The sequence below is a fragment of the Desmodus rotundus genome, chromosome 12, assembly GCF_022682495.2.
Source record: "Desmodus rotundus isolate HL8 chromosome 12, HLdesRot8A.1, whole genome shotgun sequence".
NCBI classification, from domain to species: Eukaryota; Metazoa; Chordata; class Mammalia; order Chiroptera; family Phyllostomidae; genus Desmodus; species Desmodus rotundus.
The window spans coordinates 64123544-64136251 of NC_071398.1; the positions used below are offsets into that span (position 1 = coordinate 64123544).

The window sequence follows — 12708 nt, forward strand, 5'->3', positions numbered from 1 at the left end:
ATGAAAGCGCTCGGTGCTGGTGTCTCAAAAATCAGTAAAACTTTATTCGCTTCCATTCTTTCGCCAATAACAGAAAACTGGAGAAAGCAAAAATGTTTTGTGTTTACAAAGATAAATGGCCTCTTTACCCAGAGAAGATCAAAACCTCAAACGACAACGGGGAAGATAAAAGCGCCCTCCCCCACATCCCCTGAGCTGACCCTTGTCATCTTAGACAAAGCCTTCAGTCCACTGGCCAGGGACCCTGTATGTGGCCAATTAAAGATGACGGCCAAGAAATCAGACCAATCCGTTTCCGTGATATAAAGTCGAATAGAAGCTACACCAAGGGTCAAGTGCCTGTATTTTACAGGACACAGGAACCAGGTGGTTACTTATAAAAAAAACAAGATTCATTTCAGGCACAACTTTTTTTATTTTTTTTGTTTTGTTTTGTTTTGTTTTAAATCAGTAAGAGAAACTGGGTCCTAGAAGCTGCAGTGATCTAAGCAGCAGCAAATTTGTGCATTCGTCTTTGTTTAAATACGTTTAAATTATCACACTCCTGGCACACCTCATTTGCATGAAATTCTGCACCATACATACTAATTGTAGTAAATTTACCCTCCCCACCCCATCCCAGGGGGAAAAAAAAAAAAAAAACTACTCTGGAAGATAATTTTCATTGAAATCTAACAAAACTTTCATTAAGTGGACTGTGACAAGATTATAAATGATATGAAAAATAACACTTTTAACATTTGGCCATCAACTTAAGGAAATGGTTTGCCGATACAAATTTTTGCAATTAATATAGTCTACCCTCATATGGTCCTCAGAATTAAAGCATAATGAACAAGAAAGAAAAGATAAAGAATGCAACCGAGTGCTAAGGCAGGACATCTTGCCAGAGTAATGAAGGTAGAATATATACTAAATATCAAGTGCAGAATTTCATAGGGCCAACAAGGTAACAGTCTATTATTTTTCACTTAACACGGGCAAAGTGGATTTTGCAGTTACCAGTTGCGTTATATGCACCAAATAAAGCTCCTAAAATTGATACTACAAGGCGCCACCTTAAGTTTTCCAGGCTGCAACTGTGCATAATTTTAAAATGGTTTTCTTAAATTTATTTATTTTTTTTAAACATAACACGAGGAAGGTGTTAAAATTGGTGTAATAGCTCAATAGAATAAGTACTCCAGATTTTGGGGAGGGATGAAGAGGGAGATATTCAGACCCTTCACCAGAACCCCCCCAGCTTGATCATAGCGGATTAATGATGTGCTTTGTGGATGTGGTTAGTCAATGACACCAGCCTGACGGATCTTTCTTTCTGCACCAAATCCCTGTGAAAGAGTAAAATTGCAGTTAATGATCTGAGTGCATGATAATCACAGCTCATTCACAAGTCCAAGACACACTACAAAGCATTGTTTTTAATCATCTTAGCCATTACCAATTCTTTCCTAGAGGAAATCTATAGTAAACCATCCTGATCTACTACCTAAAACTATGTTCAAAGTATCATGAAAACCAAGAAATGTGCTTCTTAAAGGTAAGCAACCATTCTGCTGGGGGCTGCACCAATGTGTAGGGACTCCCAACTGGTTATAAAACAACACTGATGTTCCTTATTAAGCTCTCTGAGATATGTAGAACTAGGACCTCAAGTATTTATTATGCTGGTCTGTCAGTGTCCCTCCCAGCCCCCAAAACTGTGTATGTCATCATACCATTGAGTTATCTGGTCCCCTTGGCTGACGAAGAACCATTAGGCGAGGAGCACTGGCATCATCCAGGGTGATGTTCTTCAAACGATTGACCAGCCTGTCAGGCCGCGGAGCTGCAACCGCCTTGGGGCCCTCACTGTAACAAAGTCAAGAAATGAGAAGCAGCAACACTTGGTGGGAAGAAAGGAACTACTCACAGGAGCATGTTTTCCACACAACTACCCAAATGACTCAGTTTTAATGAGAGGGCAACTCTTGCCTCATTTAGCCAGCTAGCTAGCTAGCAAGACAGGACAGACAAGTTTGTTTGTGTTTTTATTCCCAACTCAAGGCTGATTACTATACAGGAGCTGGAAGAATCATTTGGGTGAGGATCATCCCTAGATTGGTCCACAGACAACATAAAACAAGGTAGTGGGTGTGAAAAACCTTACAAGGGTAAAACACAAATACTTCCAGAGACTGCCAGCTCCTTGCATAGTAACAATGTTACTATTTTTTTAGGTCAAAAAACCAAAAAACGCAAAGAGCCAGAACTGCTGAACTACGAAATGAGACTTTTAAGCACCATATAACCTTGAAGTGGTGTAATGAAAGGGGGGATAAAAAAAGAGATAAGCAGAATCTTTTAAGAACAAGGACTACACAATCTTTACGTTTAGGATATATCATGTAGCAAGTGCCCGATTAATATTTCACTGGGCCAGATTTATGAGACCAAGAGTTTACACAATGAAGACTAGAGGTAAAAAACAGGAAGTATCAAGCAATAACCAGAGTGGCAGAAGAGGATGAAAAAACACAGATGGAAAAGTGAAGAAATGTGATAAAGTCGAGAGCACAAGAGACAGCCCAGGGAGACTGCTAATCCAACAGCAAAAACTCACCAGACTCGCCAAACATTACACGCGCTGCACTTGCCAGTGCGCTGATTAAGGATCACTGAGAATTCCACCTCATCTCCAGCCTGTAGCTCAACGCCATCCTGAACTTCTTTCACATGGAAAAAGAGCTTCTTGCTATCTCCTACTTCATAGTTAATGAAACCAAACTGGAATAAGAAAAAAAGCCTGGCTGAAACAAATAAAGGTTGCCTTGTGCCTTCATCTATTATATGAGCTAAATTTTGAATTACATAAAATCATTAAGGAACTGTTACATAAGCCTATGTGTGGTTTTGATCCCTTCTGGAATTATTAAGGCAGTTTATGGTATTACAAAAAACAGCCATACAAATACTGTATTCACAGTACTGACATTAAGAAAATGTTCTGAGGACCCACAGGGGTTTTCTTGAGATCTAAGTACCAGGAATAGCTTTGTTCGCCCTAAGCTTGCTTCACAAACACTCTTACACATGGTTTCTTTCTTAGCGTGGTCTGCAGAAGCAGCTCTGAGGTTTAAAGTGTACAGTCTTACAGTCTTTCAAGTCTGCAAACTCAGTTTATTTGCCCCATCATGTAATGTTAGTTGTATCACTGATGTTCTTCATGTTTTTATATGTCACCTCAAATCACTGAAAAAAGGGTAAAGTGGAAATAAAAACCAAATAAATGGTTGACAGTTCCAACTTTGGCTGAAAAAATTTCAGGTTTTGGTTATTATCTGGTTATTACCAACTTATAAAAGGATCAAATTCAGACCCAGAGATACCACCACTTACCTGATCTTTCACACACTCCACAGTGGCCCTACGCAGAGGTGTGATGTTGTAGGCCATAGTCTGTGCATTTTGGCCCAGGACACACAATTGGAATTTGACACTCTCCCCTTTCTGCAGGCAATCCCCTTTGTTGGCCATTCCAACTATGCCAAATGGATAGACCTCGCCTTTCATATCCCCTGTAAGAAGAGATAGGTACAAAGACTAAAAGCTAGTATTTCATGAAAGCCCTCTCTTGATGATCCTAATAAGTTGCTAAAAATGTCTTAAGTTTCCCTAAAATATGTATTTTTACACCCCAGACATTCTACTTTCAAGCTAAAAGGAAATCCTAAATGCTAAATACTACAGCGAACAACAAGAACCTGTAGCTCATTATTACCTTAATAGCTAATGAAGAGTTTTAAATAATACTTACAAAATGAAAAACAACACTATTGCTCACAATCTCATTACCTAAGTATCTGATCTTTTTAAGCACTATGGGTTGCTAATATGACTCACTAATTATCTTTTTCTCAAGTTCACAATATGAGCCCACCAGCCAAAAATATTTCTGACCCATACCCAACTGGGCATGAAACAATAAGCCAGGAGCAGGCAAAGACAATGTGAATACAGTTCTTTGCCCTCTCACTCCCTTTCTTTGTTCTGATTGTGGTTCCCTCAAACCAACAGGCACCTTTCTCCTAAATCAGGGCTCAGCACACTTTTCCTTAAAGAGCTGAACAGTAAATATTTTAGGCTTACAGGCCATCCTGTCTTTGTCACAACTACTCGACTGTGCTGCTATAGTCAGAAAGCAACCAAAGACAACACGGGGCAGGCACAAGAAAGCTTACAGTTGTCTGTATAGAAAATAGTACAGTAACGAATAAGTAATACCATAAGCTCTGTTTTGCACACTCACAACTGTAAACCTATTTTTGTCTACCCCATATGTAAACATGTGGTCATGGCTGTTTCAAAACAACTTTCTAAAAGCAAGCCACCGTATTTGCTGATGTCTGCTCCAGAGTAAAAAGTTGGCTGGAGGTCTGTGCAGGTTGTAGATAAAAACCGGGCTAAAGAGTTCAGCTGCTTATCATCAATTCACCTGGATGCTGAATCCACCGAACCAAAGAAGGTGGAGAAAAGGAGAAAAAAGTTCAGGTGCAAATGGGAGCTTCAGAACTGCAAATCCATTTAACCGTTCTGTTGATTTTGGAGGTAAGAATTTTCAAACACAGAGGATCCACAAACTTTGAGGAGATACTTCCAACAGATTAAGTCATGCAGAAGGGTTAGACAGGTGGTCTGATGGAGCGGTGTTAACATGAACTTCCATACATTCAATACTAGAGCCCTGGCTGGTGTGGCTCAGTGGATGAGTGCCGGTCTGCAGACGGAAACTGAGCTAGGGAAGACTGAAGTCAATCTGTCCAAAGTTACACAGCTACAAGTGGAAGAGCTGATTTTCACATCTAGGTCTACCAACTCCAAAGCTCATGGTCTTATCCTGAGTTACAGCTGTACTCCTAAATAAAGAGCTGGTCTCACCAAGTGGGAAAATGTGGCCTGCCAATTCTCGGACAACTCTAGACTTAAGAGATTTCAGAAAAGATTCCTTTTCCTCAAAATCCTTACTCTGGACTATATCCTATAGTCAGGGTTGAAGAGTAAGTGGACCAAAGGGTTGGGAATGCAAAAGGAAGTAACAGTGACACTGGGGACACTTAATATTACCTCATGAGCTAAAGTTAGGTGCCGTATCCCTAAGGCCCTTTCAGAGGTCATTGTGGCACTCGTTTGAAAGACTGGTTTGCTATAAAACTAACTTATGTTTGGAGAGGTGTGTGTAGTGGGGTACTGGGCCTACATAAAACAGAAATTCCTAAGAACCTCATGAGATAAAGGAACATGTTGTAATGGTTCACTGCTTTCCATCAAATACCCTGCTCTTCCCCATTCTATGTTCTCTCTGACCCCTAGACAGCACAAGATTTATTCTGTTTGTGAGCCAAACTGTCATCATTGCCTGGAATTTCAAACCCTCTCCTCAACCCAATTATTATGGTAATTTTGCTATCCTAATTATACAGTTTTCCCTACTACCACTTCTATTGCAAACTTATTTTATGCGTAGTTGGCCTTTCGAGTGTTAACTGTTGGTGGTGAGGGGGTACCAGAACTCAGGGAGTTACTGAAGATGGGGAGGAAAAAAAAGCAGAAAATGCAAAACATAGGGAGCGTTGGCTTAGAGACAAGTAATTTGTAGAATCCCCTTGGAACCTTAGCTATTAAGGAATAGATACAGTGAACGTTTATCAAGTGTTTATCAGTCTCATACTCACCCAGTAATCATTTGTTCACTACTTAAATCCAGGCTGATTTCTTTTCCAAGGGATATAAAAATAAAAACCAAGCATGGGAAAGACAGACATGTATTTCCTTGGTTAAGTTTTTAAGGGATCTGAAAACAACTGTAACAAAAACCTTTGTATTTTCAAATCTTCAAAGTGCTCATCTGAGTTAGGGCAAATTTCAAACCATCTGAGAGAGACCCTCTTACCTTCGTCCACAATCTCAATCATTCCTTGGTACTCAGTCTGTGTTGGATCGACACTCCTCAAGGGGCGAATAACTTTACCCGAGTAGATGGTAGGATCAGCTTCTTCAGTAATGCCATTCACTGCAAAACACAAGTGTGCATACCTCACTCGACAATTTTATTTAAACTCTATCCCACAGGAAAGAAAGCAAAAATCATCAGAACAAATGCTAACAGATGGTTGCTATTTACTTCTAAACTACCCTTATAATAAATCTAATTTGTATAAGGAATTAAGAAGTACAGTGGAGCCTCAGCCCTCAAACTTAATTCATTCCAGAAAACTGTTCAAGAGGCATTTTGTTTAAAAACCAAATCTCCTTTGTTGACTCAGTGACATGTGACTGATCATACAGGCATCAGCTTGTGGGCTGTTGTGTGGAGAAGCAAGACCTGAAGTTTTTGTTCAGCAACTGAGGTCTGATGGCACTCAAACATAAAACATGTCTGGCCCTCTTGTCTTTTCCAGGTGACCAAATATCATCGTTTCAGTGAGGCCTTCCCTGGTCCCTAAAATGACAACCCCAATACTTTTATTCTTTCCTGATTTATTTTATCTTAATAATATGTATTGCTATCTTTCTAAACATACTACACACAATATTTTTATTCATCTCGTTTACTTGTATTCTCTACTTAAAACCTAACAAAAACAGGAAAAAAAAAAACCCCATCAAAGGCAGGGATTTGCTGCTTTCTTCACCACTCTGCCTCCAGTACCCAAAATATAGCATGCACTTAAGATATTTACTGAATTGAAATGAACACTCTTGGCTGTCATTTCTCTAAGTCTAAGAGAAAGTGTTATTTGGGGAATTTGGATAAAAGCCAAAAGTTAAGTTTGCAGGTTTTTTAAAAGTTGGAGATGCTAAGTATCAATGATTTACTTAAGTTCCCATTACTTTTCACATTTAGACTAAATCTTCTCCGAAATGGTTTTCTAGAGGAAAGGCCCTCTCCCCCAAACCATGGAGATTTATATCTTGGGGTTATTTTTTTTAAAAGGAGATAAATGAATTGAAAATAAAGCAAATAACCTAAGATACATAGAATAGTGGTTCTCAAACTTCAGCGTAGGAGAACATCAGAATCACCTGAAGGATTTCTTAGAACAGACTGTCCGTCCCCAGAGTTCCAGGAGGTCTGAGGTGGGCTCAGAGAACCTGTATTTCTAAAAAGTGGCCAGGTGATACCGCTGAATCTGAGGATCACACTCGGAGAACCATTGATCTGGAACAGCTGGATTTTTGCTCCCTCTCCCACCCAGGACATAGACTGAATAAATTACCCGAGTGTGTTTTGTTGACTTTTTCTGCACTGACTTTGTTGCCTTTGCCTTTGGACAAACTGTACTCCACCATGTCCCCCAGTTCCAGGCTATCGATATCACCAGAGAACTCACTGCAAGTGGGAAAGAAAGGGACATTTCAATAAGCAACCACCACAAAATAACAACAGTAACAAGCAGCCTTTCTTTCTCATACAAAAACATTCATGGTGTGCCTACCTATGATAGATACTGTTTTAAGCACATTATACATACTGACTTATTTAGTCCTCAGAAATACCCGATGAAAAGGTACCATTATCCCCGGCTTCAAGATAATAAAACTAAGATATCAGGAGGTTAATTTCACTTGATTAAAAATGTTACACAGGTAGCAAGTGGCAGAGCCTGGATTCAGACAGGAACTGTCTAGTTCTAGGAACCCAAAGAGGTAACTCTATGCTATCTCATCACACCAAATCATATGCACAGCTCTCTGGTAGCAACATGTGAAACAGTATCCTTTCATCGAAGCAGAAAGGCTCCCACCCAACGTTCAAAGCAGGTACAGGCCTTTCTACGTCTTTTGGCCACATGTTCTCTATATAAAGGTAGATGACTAACTTTTCATCAATCCGAAATTTAGAATTGAAACATAGGTAGCCACCCAATATTATATGTTTTTGACTCCAAAATCCAAATGAATAGTAAGCTCTAAGCTCCTAAAAAGGCATTCCTCACCTGTAATGGAAAAAGATTTCCTTATCATGATTGGCTGTTTCAATAAATCCAAAATTATCCTTCAGAGTTGCCACATAACCCAAGAGCCTCTTGGAGTTAGAATTACGACCTAAAAGTCGCACACAGGTTGCAATCTGCTGTCCAGGCCTCTGTTTGTCACTAATACTGAACTCAACCTGTGAGAAATAAGGGTGCTCATTATTAACACCATGTCATTTCCACACGAGCTCCTTAACTCAGCCCATGCTTTCCACTCTAATTATCCTTTGTAAATGCTCTGATGAAACAGATATTCACCAGAACTAACCCTGGTCTGTCCATCCCACTTTTCACAAAGGATCAAGTTTTGTTCTTCAGTATGTATTCCTTATAAATTCTTATTTCTCTATAGGAGGACATTCAGAAACCAGACACACTGAGTATGAGAAAAATGAACAGCAATGTAAAATCATTGGTGGGGTTTTACTTTAATGTTTTAGTGGTTGTTTTAACTTTCTTACCAATACTAAGTTTATCTAAGCTAATTGGTTTAGGCATATCTTAAATATTGGCTCCTCAAAAAGCTTAACAAAGAGCTTGCTAGACCCTGTTGTAATTGAATAAACTTTTAAATAGGAAGTTGTTCATATAGTAAACTTGTAAGCACACAAAATTTTGAGCAAAACTTGATGAAGTTTAAAGAAACCATTATGCAGGATTGATGATTAAGATTACAGCCTTCAACCCTCCCTCTCTCAAATAAGCAAAATTATCTTGCCTTATCCCCTATTTGAGGAGAAGTAGATCCATCCACATCCTTGGCTTGAAAAGCAATAGTCAATTTCACCCCACAATCATCGTAAGCAATAATACCATCCTCAGCCTCCTGAAAAATAAGAGAATATAATGGAAGGAGACAAGAACAGCAACAACAACAACAACAAAAGCAATATAATAGCAGCTATAGTTCTTACAGACCCTTGAGCCAAAGAAGTGGCACAGCGGTAGGAATCTCCTAATCTAGGATTGTCTGTAACAATAAATTTTTTCATATGAATAAAAGGTGGTCTTGCCTTAAGCCAGAACAGATTCAGTTTGCTGTAATTGGGTCCCTTAGTCTTAAGAACCTATTTTTTTTTGCTGTTAAGGAGGGACACCTTACTGAACATTTACATGCCCATTCAATACTTCTCATACCAATGAGAAATCAAACTGGGCGTGTATTTTCAAACAGGTGGACATTCTGTAGGGTAGGAAGTTTCTGTATCACTGACTTTGAATCTCCCATAGTACTCACAGTGTTTTGTACATAATGTTTCCATATATCTACCAATGCATGAGAATTTTATTTGGTACCCATCTAGCACCATTCAGAACACTTGATATTCAGGTCGCTAACACACCAATGTTTTCATCGTCACACTTAAGTCACTGTCAAATACCAGAAGTGAGGCCAGAAAGGATCTGACTTGGGTTAAGTGAAGTGATGGCAGTGAACTCAGGTCTGTCTCCAATGGCATCAGTTCTTTGACCAATTAACCGAAGCCACAATCTCAGCATTTATGTTTGCTCTGACTCTTTCTACCCATTAACCTCAATAGCCAATCAACGTCCGACAACACAGCAAACACCAAGTACATTAAATAGAGTAAGACAATCCCTGCTGGCAAAGAGCCCAGTCTAGTAGAACAGACAGATTGGTAAAATGGTTAAGTGTAAAACACTGTAATAAGTACAATGACAGAAAAGACTTGCTAGGACATAGTCCTGGCCTAACAAGAAAATAAAAAGCCAAGAAAAGCCTCACTCGAAGACGGTCTTGGTCAAGCCAGTGTTGCAAGAGACATTTGGGAAGCAGGGCATTCTGAAAGCTAACAGCTGTTAAAACTAAGGCCCATTGAACTTTATTTTTATTATTATTAATAGCACCATCTGCCACTTGTGAAATTCCTACCACGGACTAGGCACTGTGAGGGCTTTTAAAAACCAAACAGGACACAATCATATTTTTAAGTTTAAAAAATGAAGCAGGGGTAAAGGGACTTCCCAAGCTACAAAATAAGTGGTAATCAAGATGCTGCCCCTGCTCCTTCTGCTAAGTAGTTATTTCTAGAATCATGTTGCTTTCCAGTATCTTTCTAATGTACGTCTTCTTGTCTACATCCATGATCTCTGTCTACAGTTCAAGGACTAACTAAACTGTTAATTTCCTACCAAGCCTTTTCCATCCTTTGTCTTTCTCCACCTCATCTAGGGTTCGCACTATTCCCATGATCTCCCTGAACTGCACACCGGATGTCACTCTCCAGCAGAAATCTTTGAGTGCAGAACAAGGTCTAAACTCTTCAGAGTAGCAATTAACACCTCCTCATCTACCAGTCTCCTGATTTTTCATCCTAATTTCCCCTACCTATCCCCACACCAAAGAAAAAGTACCCTTTCTTGTCTAAGGAAACGCTGAATGTTTCCCTCTGTACCTCCGCTCTGTGAGGAATGTCAATGCTGTAGTGAAGCCACCACCGATTCTGCCAGTTTCGAATTTCCCAGAGTGAAATATTTTATATTCTGTATGAATTACTTATTTCTGTAAAAGTCTCAATGTGTTATTTACTTGATAGCAGAAGCCATTATTTTAGACTCTTTATACTTCCTGTTCAGTGGATTTTTTAAATAAATGAAGTTCAAATGTGTGAAGTAAATCCACCCAAATTTAGAAGTTTTAAACTGCTTGGAAGAAAGTTACCATTTTAGAAGAGCAGCTCCTAGCAGGGGGGTTACTTTAGGATGTCTGGCAGTATCTGGAGACCCTCTGGGCTGTCACACAGGGGGAGAAGAAAGATACTGGCTTCTAGTGGGTTAAGGACAGGGATGCAGCTAAACACCCCACAGTACACAGAATAGCCCCACCCCCACAAGAATTATCCAGTCCTAAATGTCCATAATGCTGAGATTAAAAAACCTTGCCTTCAATTAGTTCACTGTTAGTATTACTGGGAATTCCGAAAGAGAGAACACTCCATTATTGTGTATTATTGTGGACAGCGGCTGCCTTTAGGCAGAAAAGGAATAAAGAGCTACAGAAGTCATCTGGATCATGTAAAACTTACCTTTTCTTTGCCTTTATTTGGGCTAGTGGTTTTGGGATTGGGAAAAGTGGCTTCTTTTTCTACAGTGCCCAGAAAACGATGATCTGAATGGGAATGGAATGAAACCGTGCCCTTGGGAAGCTTTTTAATCCTAATAGCATGATTTCTTTGGGCAGAGAGCATATCCTACAAATGATAAACAAAAGTAACTTAAACTGAAAAAGGAAGCATCCAGAACCACCCCCCCTTTTCCCCACAAAACCTACTCACAGGAACCACAGTAAACTCTACTTCATCTGCAATATGGAGTTGGTTCCCATCCAGAATTTCACTATAGTGGAAGAACATTCGAGCATCACGATCCACACACTTGATGAAACCAAAACCATCTCTCATGGCAGCAATTACACCCTGAAACCCAAAAAATATTTTCACTGGCTGTGAAGCTTTTCAAAACAACATTCAAGCATCCAAACATGATCAAGTTAAATTCATTAGGAATTCTCTGTATTAATGACCCAAATTCTGTATCTACATTGTAATTTTTCCATTTAATTACAAATTCGTTGTAAATAAACTTCTAAGCAACTGAAACTCACCAGATGCTACTCTCCTCACCAATATGCACTAGAAAAAGTTGTATGTGAATGTAAACAACTGTATACAATGTACTCCATTTAATTCTCAATTCTGTTAGACTTACTATTATCACGTTTTTGCAAGGTGAGGAAAACAAGGCTGACAGAGGCTAAACAATTTGTTCAAAGCACACAGCTATAAACGGCAGAAAACAGGATTACAAACACAGTCCAAGCTCAATGACAACATTAACTTCCAGAAGTGTTAAAAATCCACAGGCCTGTACTTCAAGAGCTTCAAAAGTCAACTAAAGGCAACTCTCTGTTCTGTGTCTCAAATATTTTATGGGTTTAGGCACAGGAAGGATTTAGTTTAGGTCTGAAGACGAAAATAAAAGAAATCCTTTCCTTTTTCCTTTTCACTAAATTATCAGCTCTGTGAGGACATTACACCCAGAGGAAATGGTACTCAAATGTATACTGAAGCACAATTATTATGTACCTACCAATGATTTACACAATGCATACTTTTACAGATTATAGACATCATGCTATAACCAGCTTCGAAAATAGCCTAAATATTGACATTTAATGTTTGCTAAATCCTGATGTTAGCTAAACTACTCAATAATGTATTTCATGCTATAAAGTGAAACAAAATCTGCTTGAAAGTTTTTTTTTTTTAAACCCCCCACACATTTAGATCTCCAGATTTAGTTAAAAGCACACTGCAAGTGTCAAACAAGATCAGTTCTCTAAAGGTAAAGGTTAAACAAGTACCAAGAAACTTCAACTTTCATTGAATGTTTCCAATTCCACTGAAATATACTATAGATGTTATGAACCCAAATAGAACTAATGTAAATTACATTTGAAAAAGTTAATTCATGAAAACCGAGCTTGTACCAAACAATTCTGGTCTATGTCACTCTTCAACATTTACCCACTAAAAGAATTTCCAAAATCTCACTGTAAAAACAGAAAAAACAAACCTACTTGACTTTGTTTAATCTAGTGTTCACTGAATATCTTACAAAAACAGTTTGGGAAAATCTACTTTCTAATGACAGACTTGAATCTAAGCGCCAG

The 12708-nt window shown here is 38.9% G+C and overlaps 1 protein-coding gene across 5 annotated transcripts in view; it reads right to left on the bottom strand.

Moving 5' to 3' along the window:
* Nucleotides 1-17: 17 nt before the first annotated feature.
* Nucleotides 18-12708, bottom strand: part of CSDE1 (cold shock domain containing E1) — a 32701-nt gene continuing 20010 nt past the window's right edge. For all 5 annotated transcript variants that reach the window (XM_024569991.3, XM_024569990.3, XM_024569989.3 and 2 more), the window contains 10 exons: nucleotides 11312-11452; nucleotides 11063-11227; nucleotides 8734-8841; nucleotides 7977-8152; nucleotides 7257-7369; nucleotides 5930-6049; nucleotides 3379-3557; nucleotides 2603-2766; nucleotides 1719-1851; nucleotides 18-1331 (listed from right to left, as the gene is read on the bottom strand). In XM_024569991.3, coding sequence (XP_024425759.2) covers nucleotides 1284-1331; nucleotides 1719-1851; nucleotides 2603-2766; nucleotides 3379-3557; nucleotides 5930-6049; nucleotides 7257-7369; nucleotides 7977-8152; nucleotides 8734-8841; nucleotides 11063-11227; nucleotides 11312-11452 — 1347 coding nt within the window. In that variant the 3' untranslated portion in view covers nucleotides 18-1283. The remainder of the gene's footprint in view (nucleotides 1332-1718; nucleotides 1852-2602; nucleotides 2767-3378; nucleotides 3558-5929; nucleotides 6050-7256; nucleotides 7370-7976; nucleotides 8153-8733; nucleotides 8842-11062; nucleotides 11228-11311; nucleotides 11453-12708) is intronic.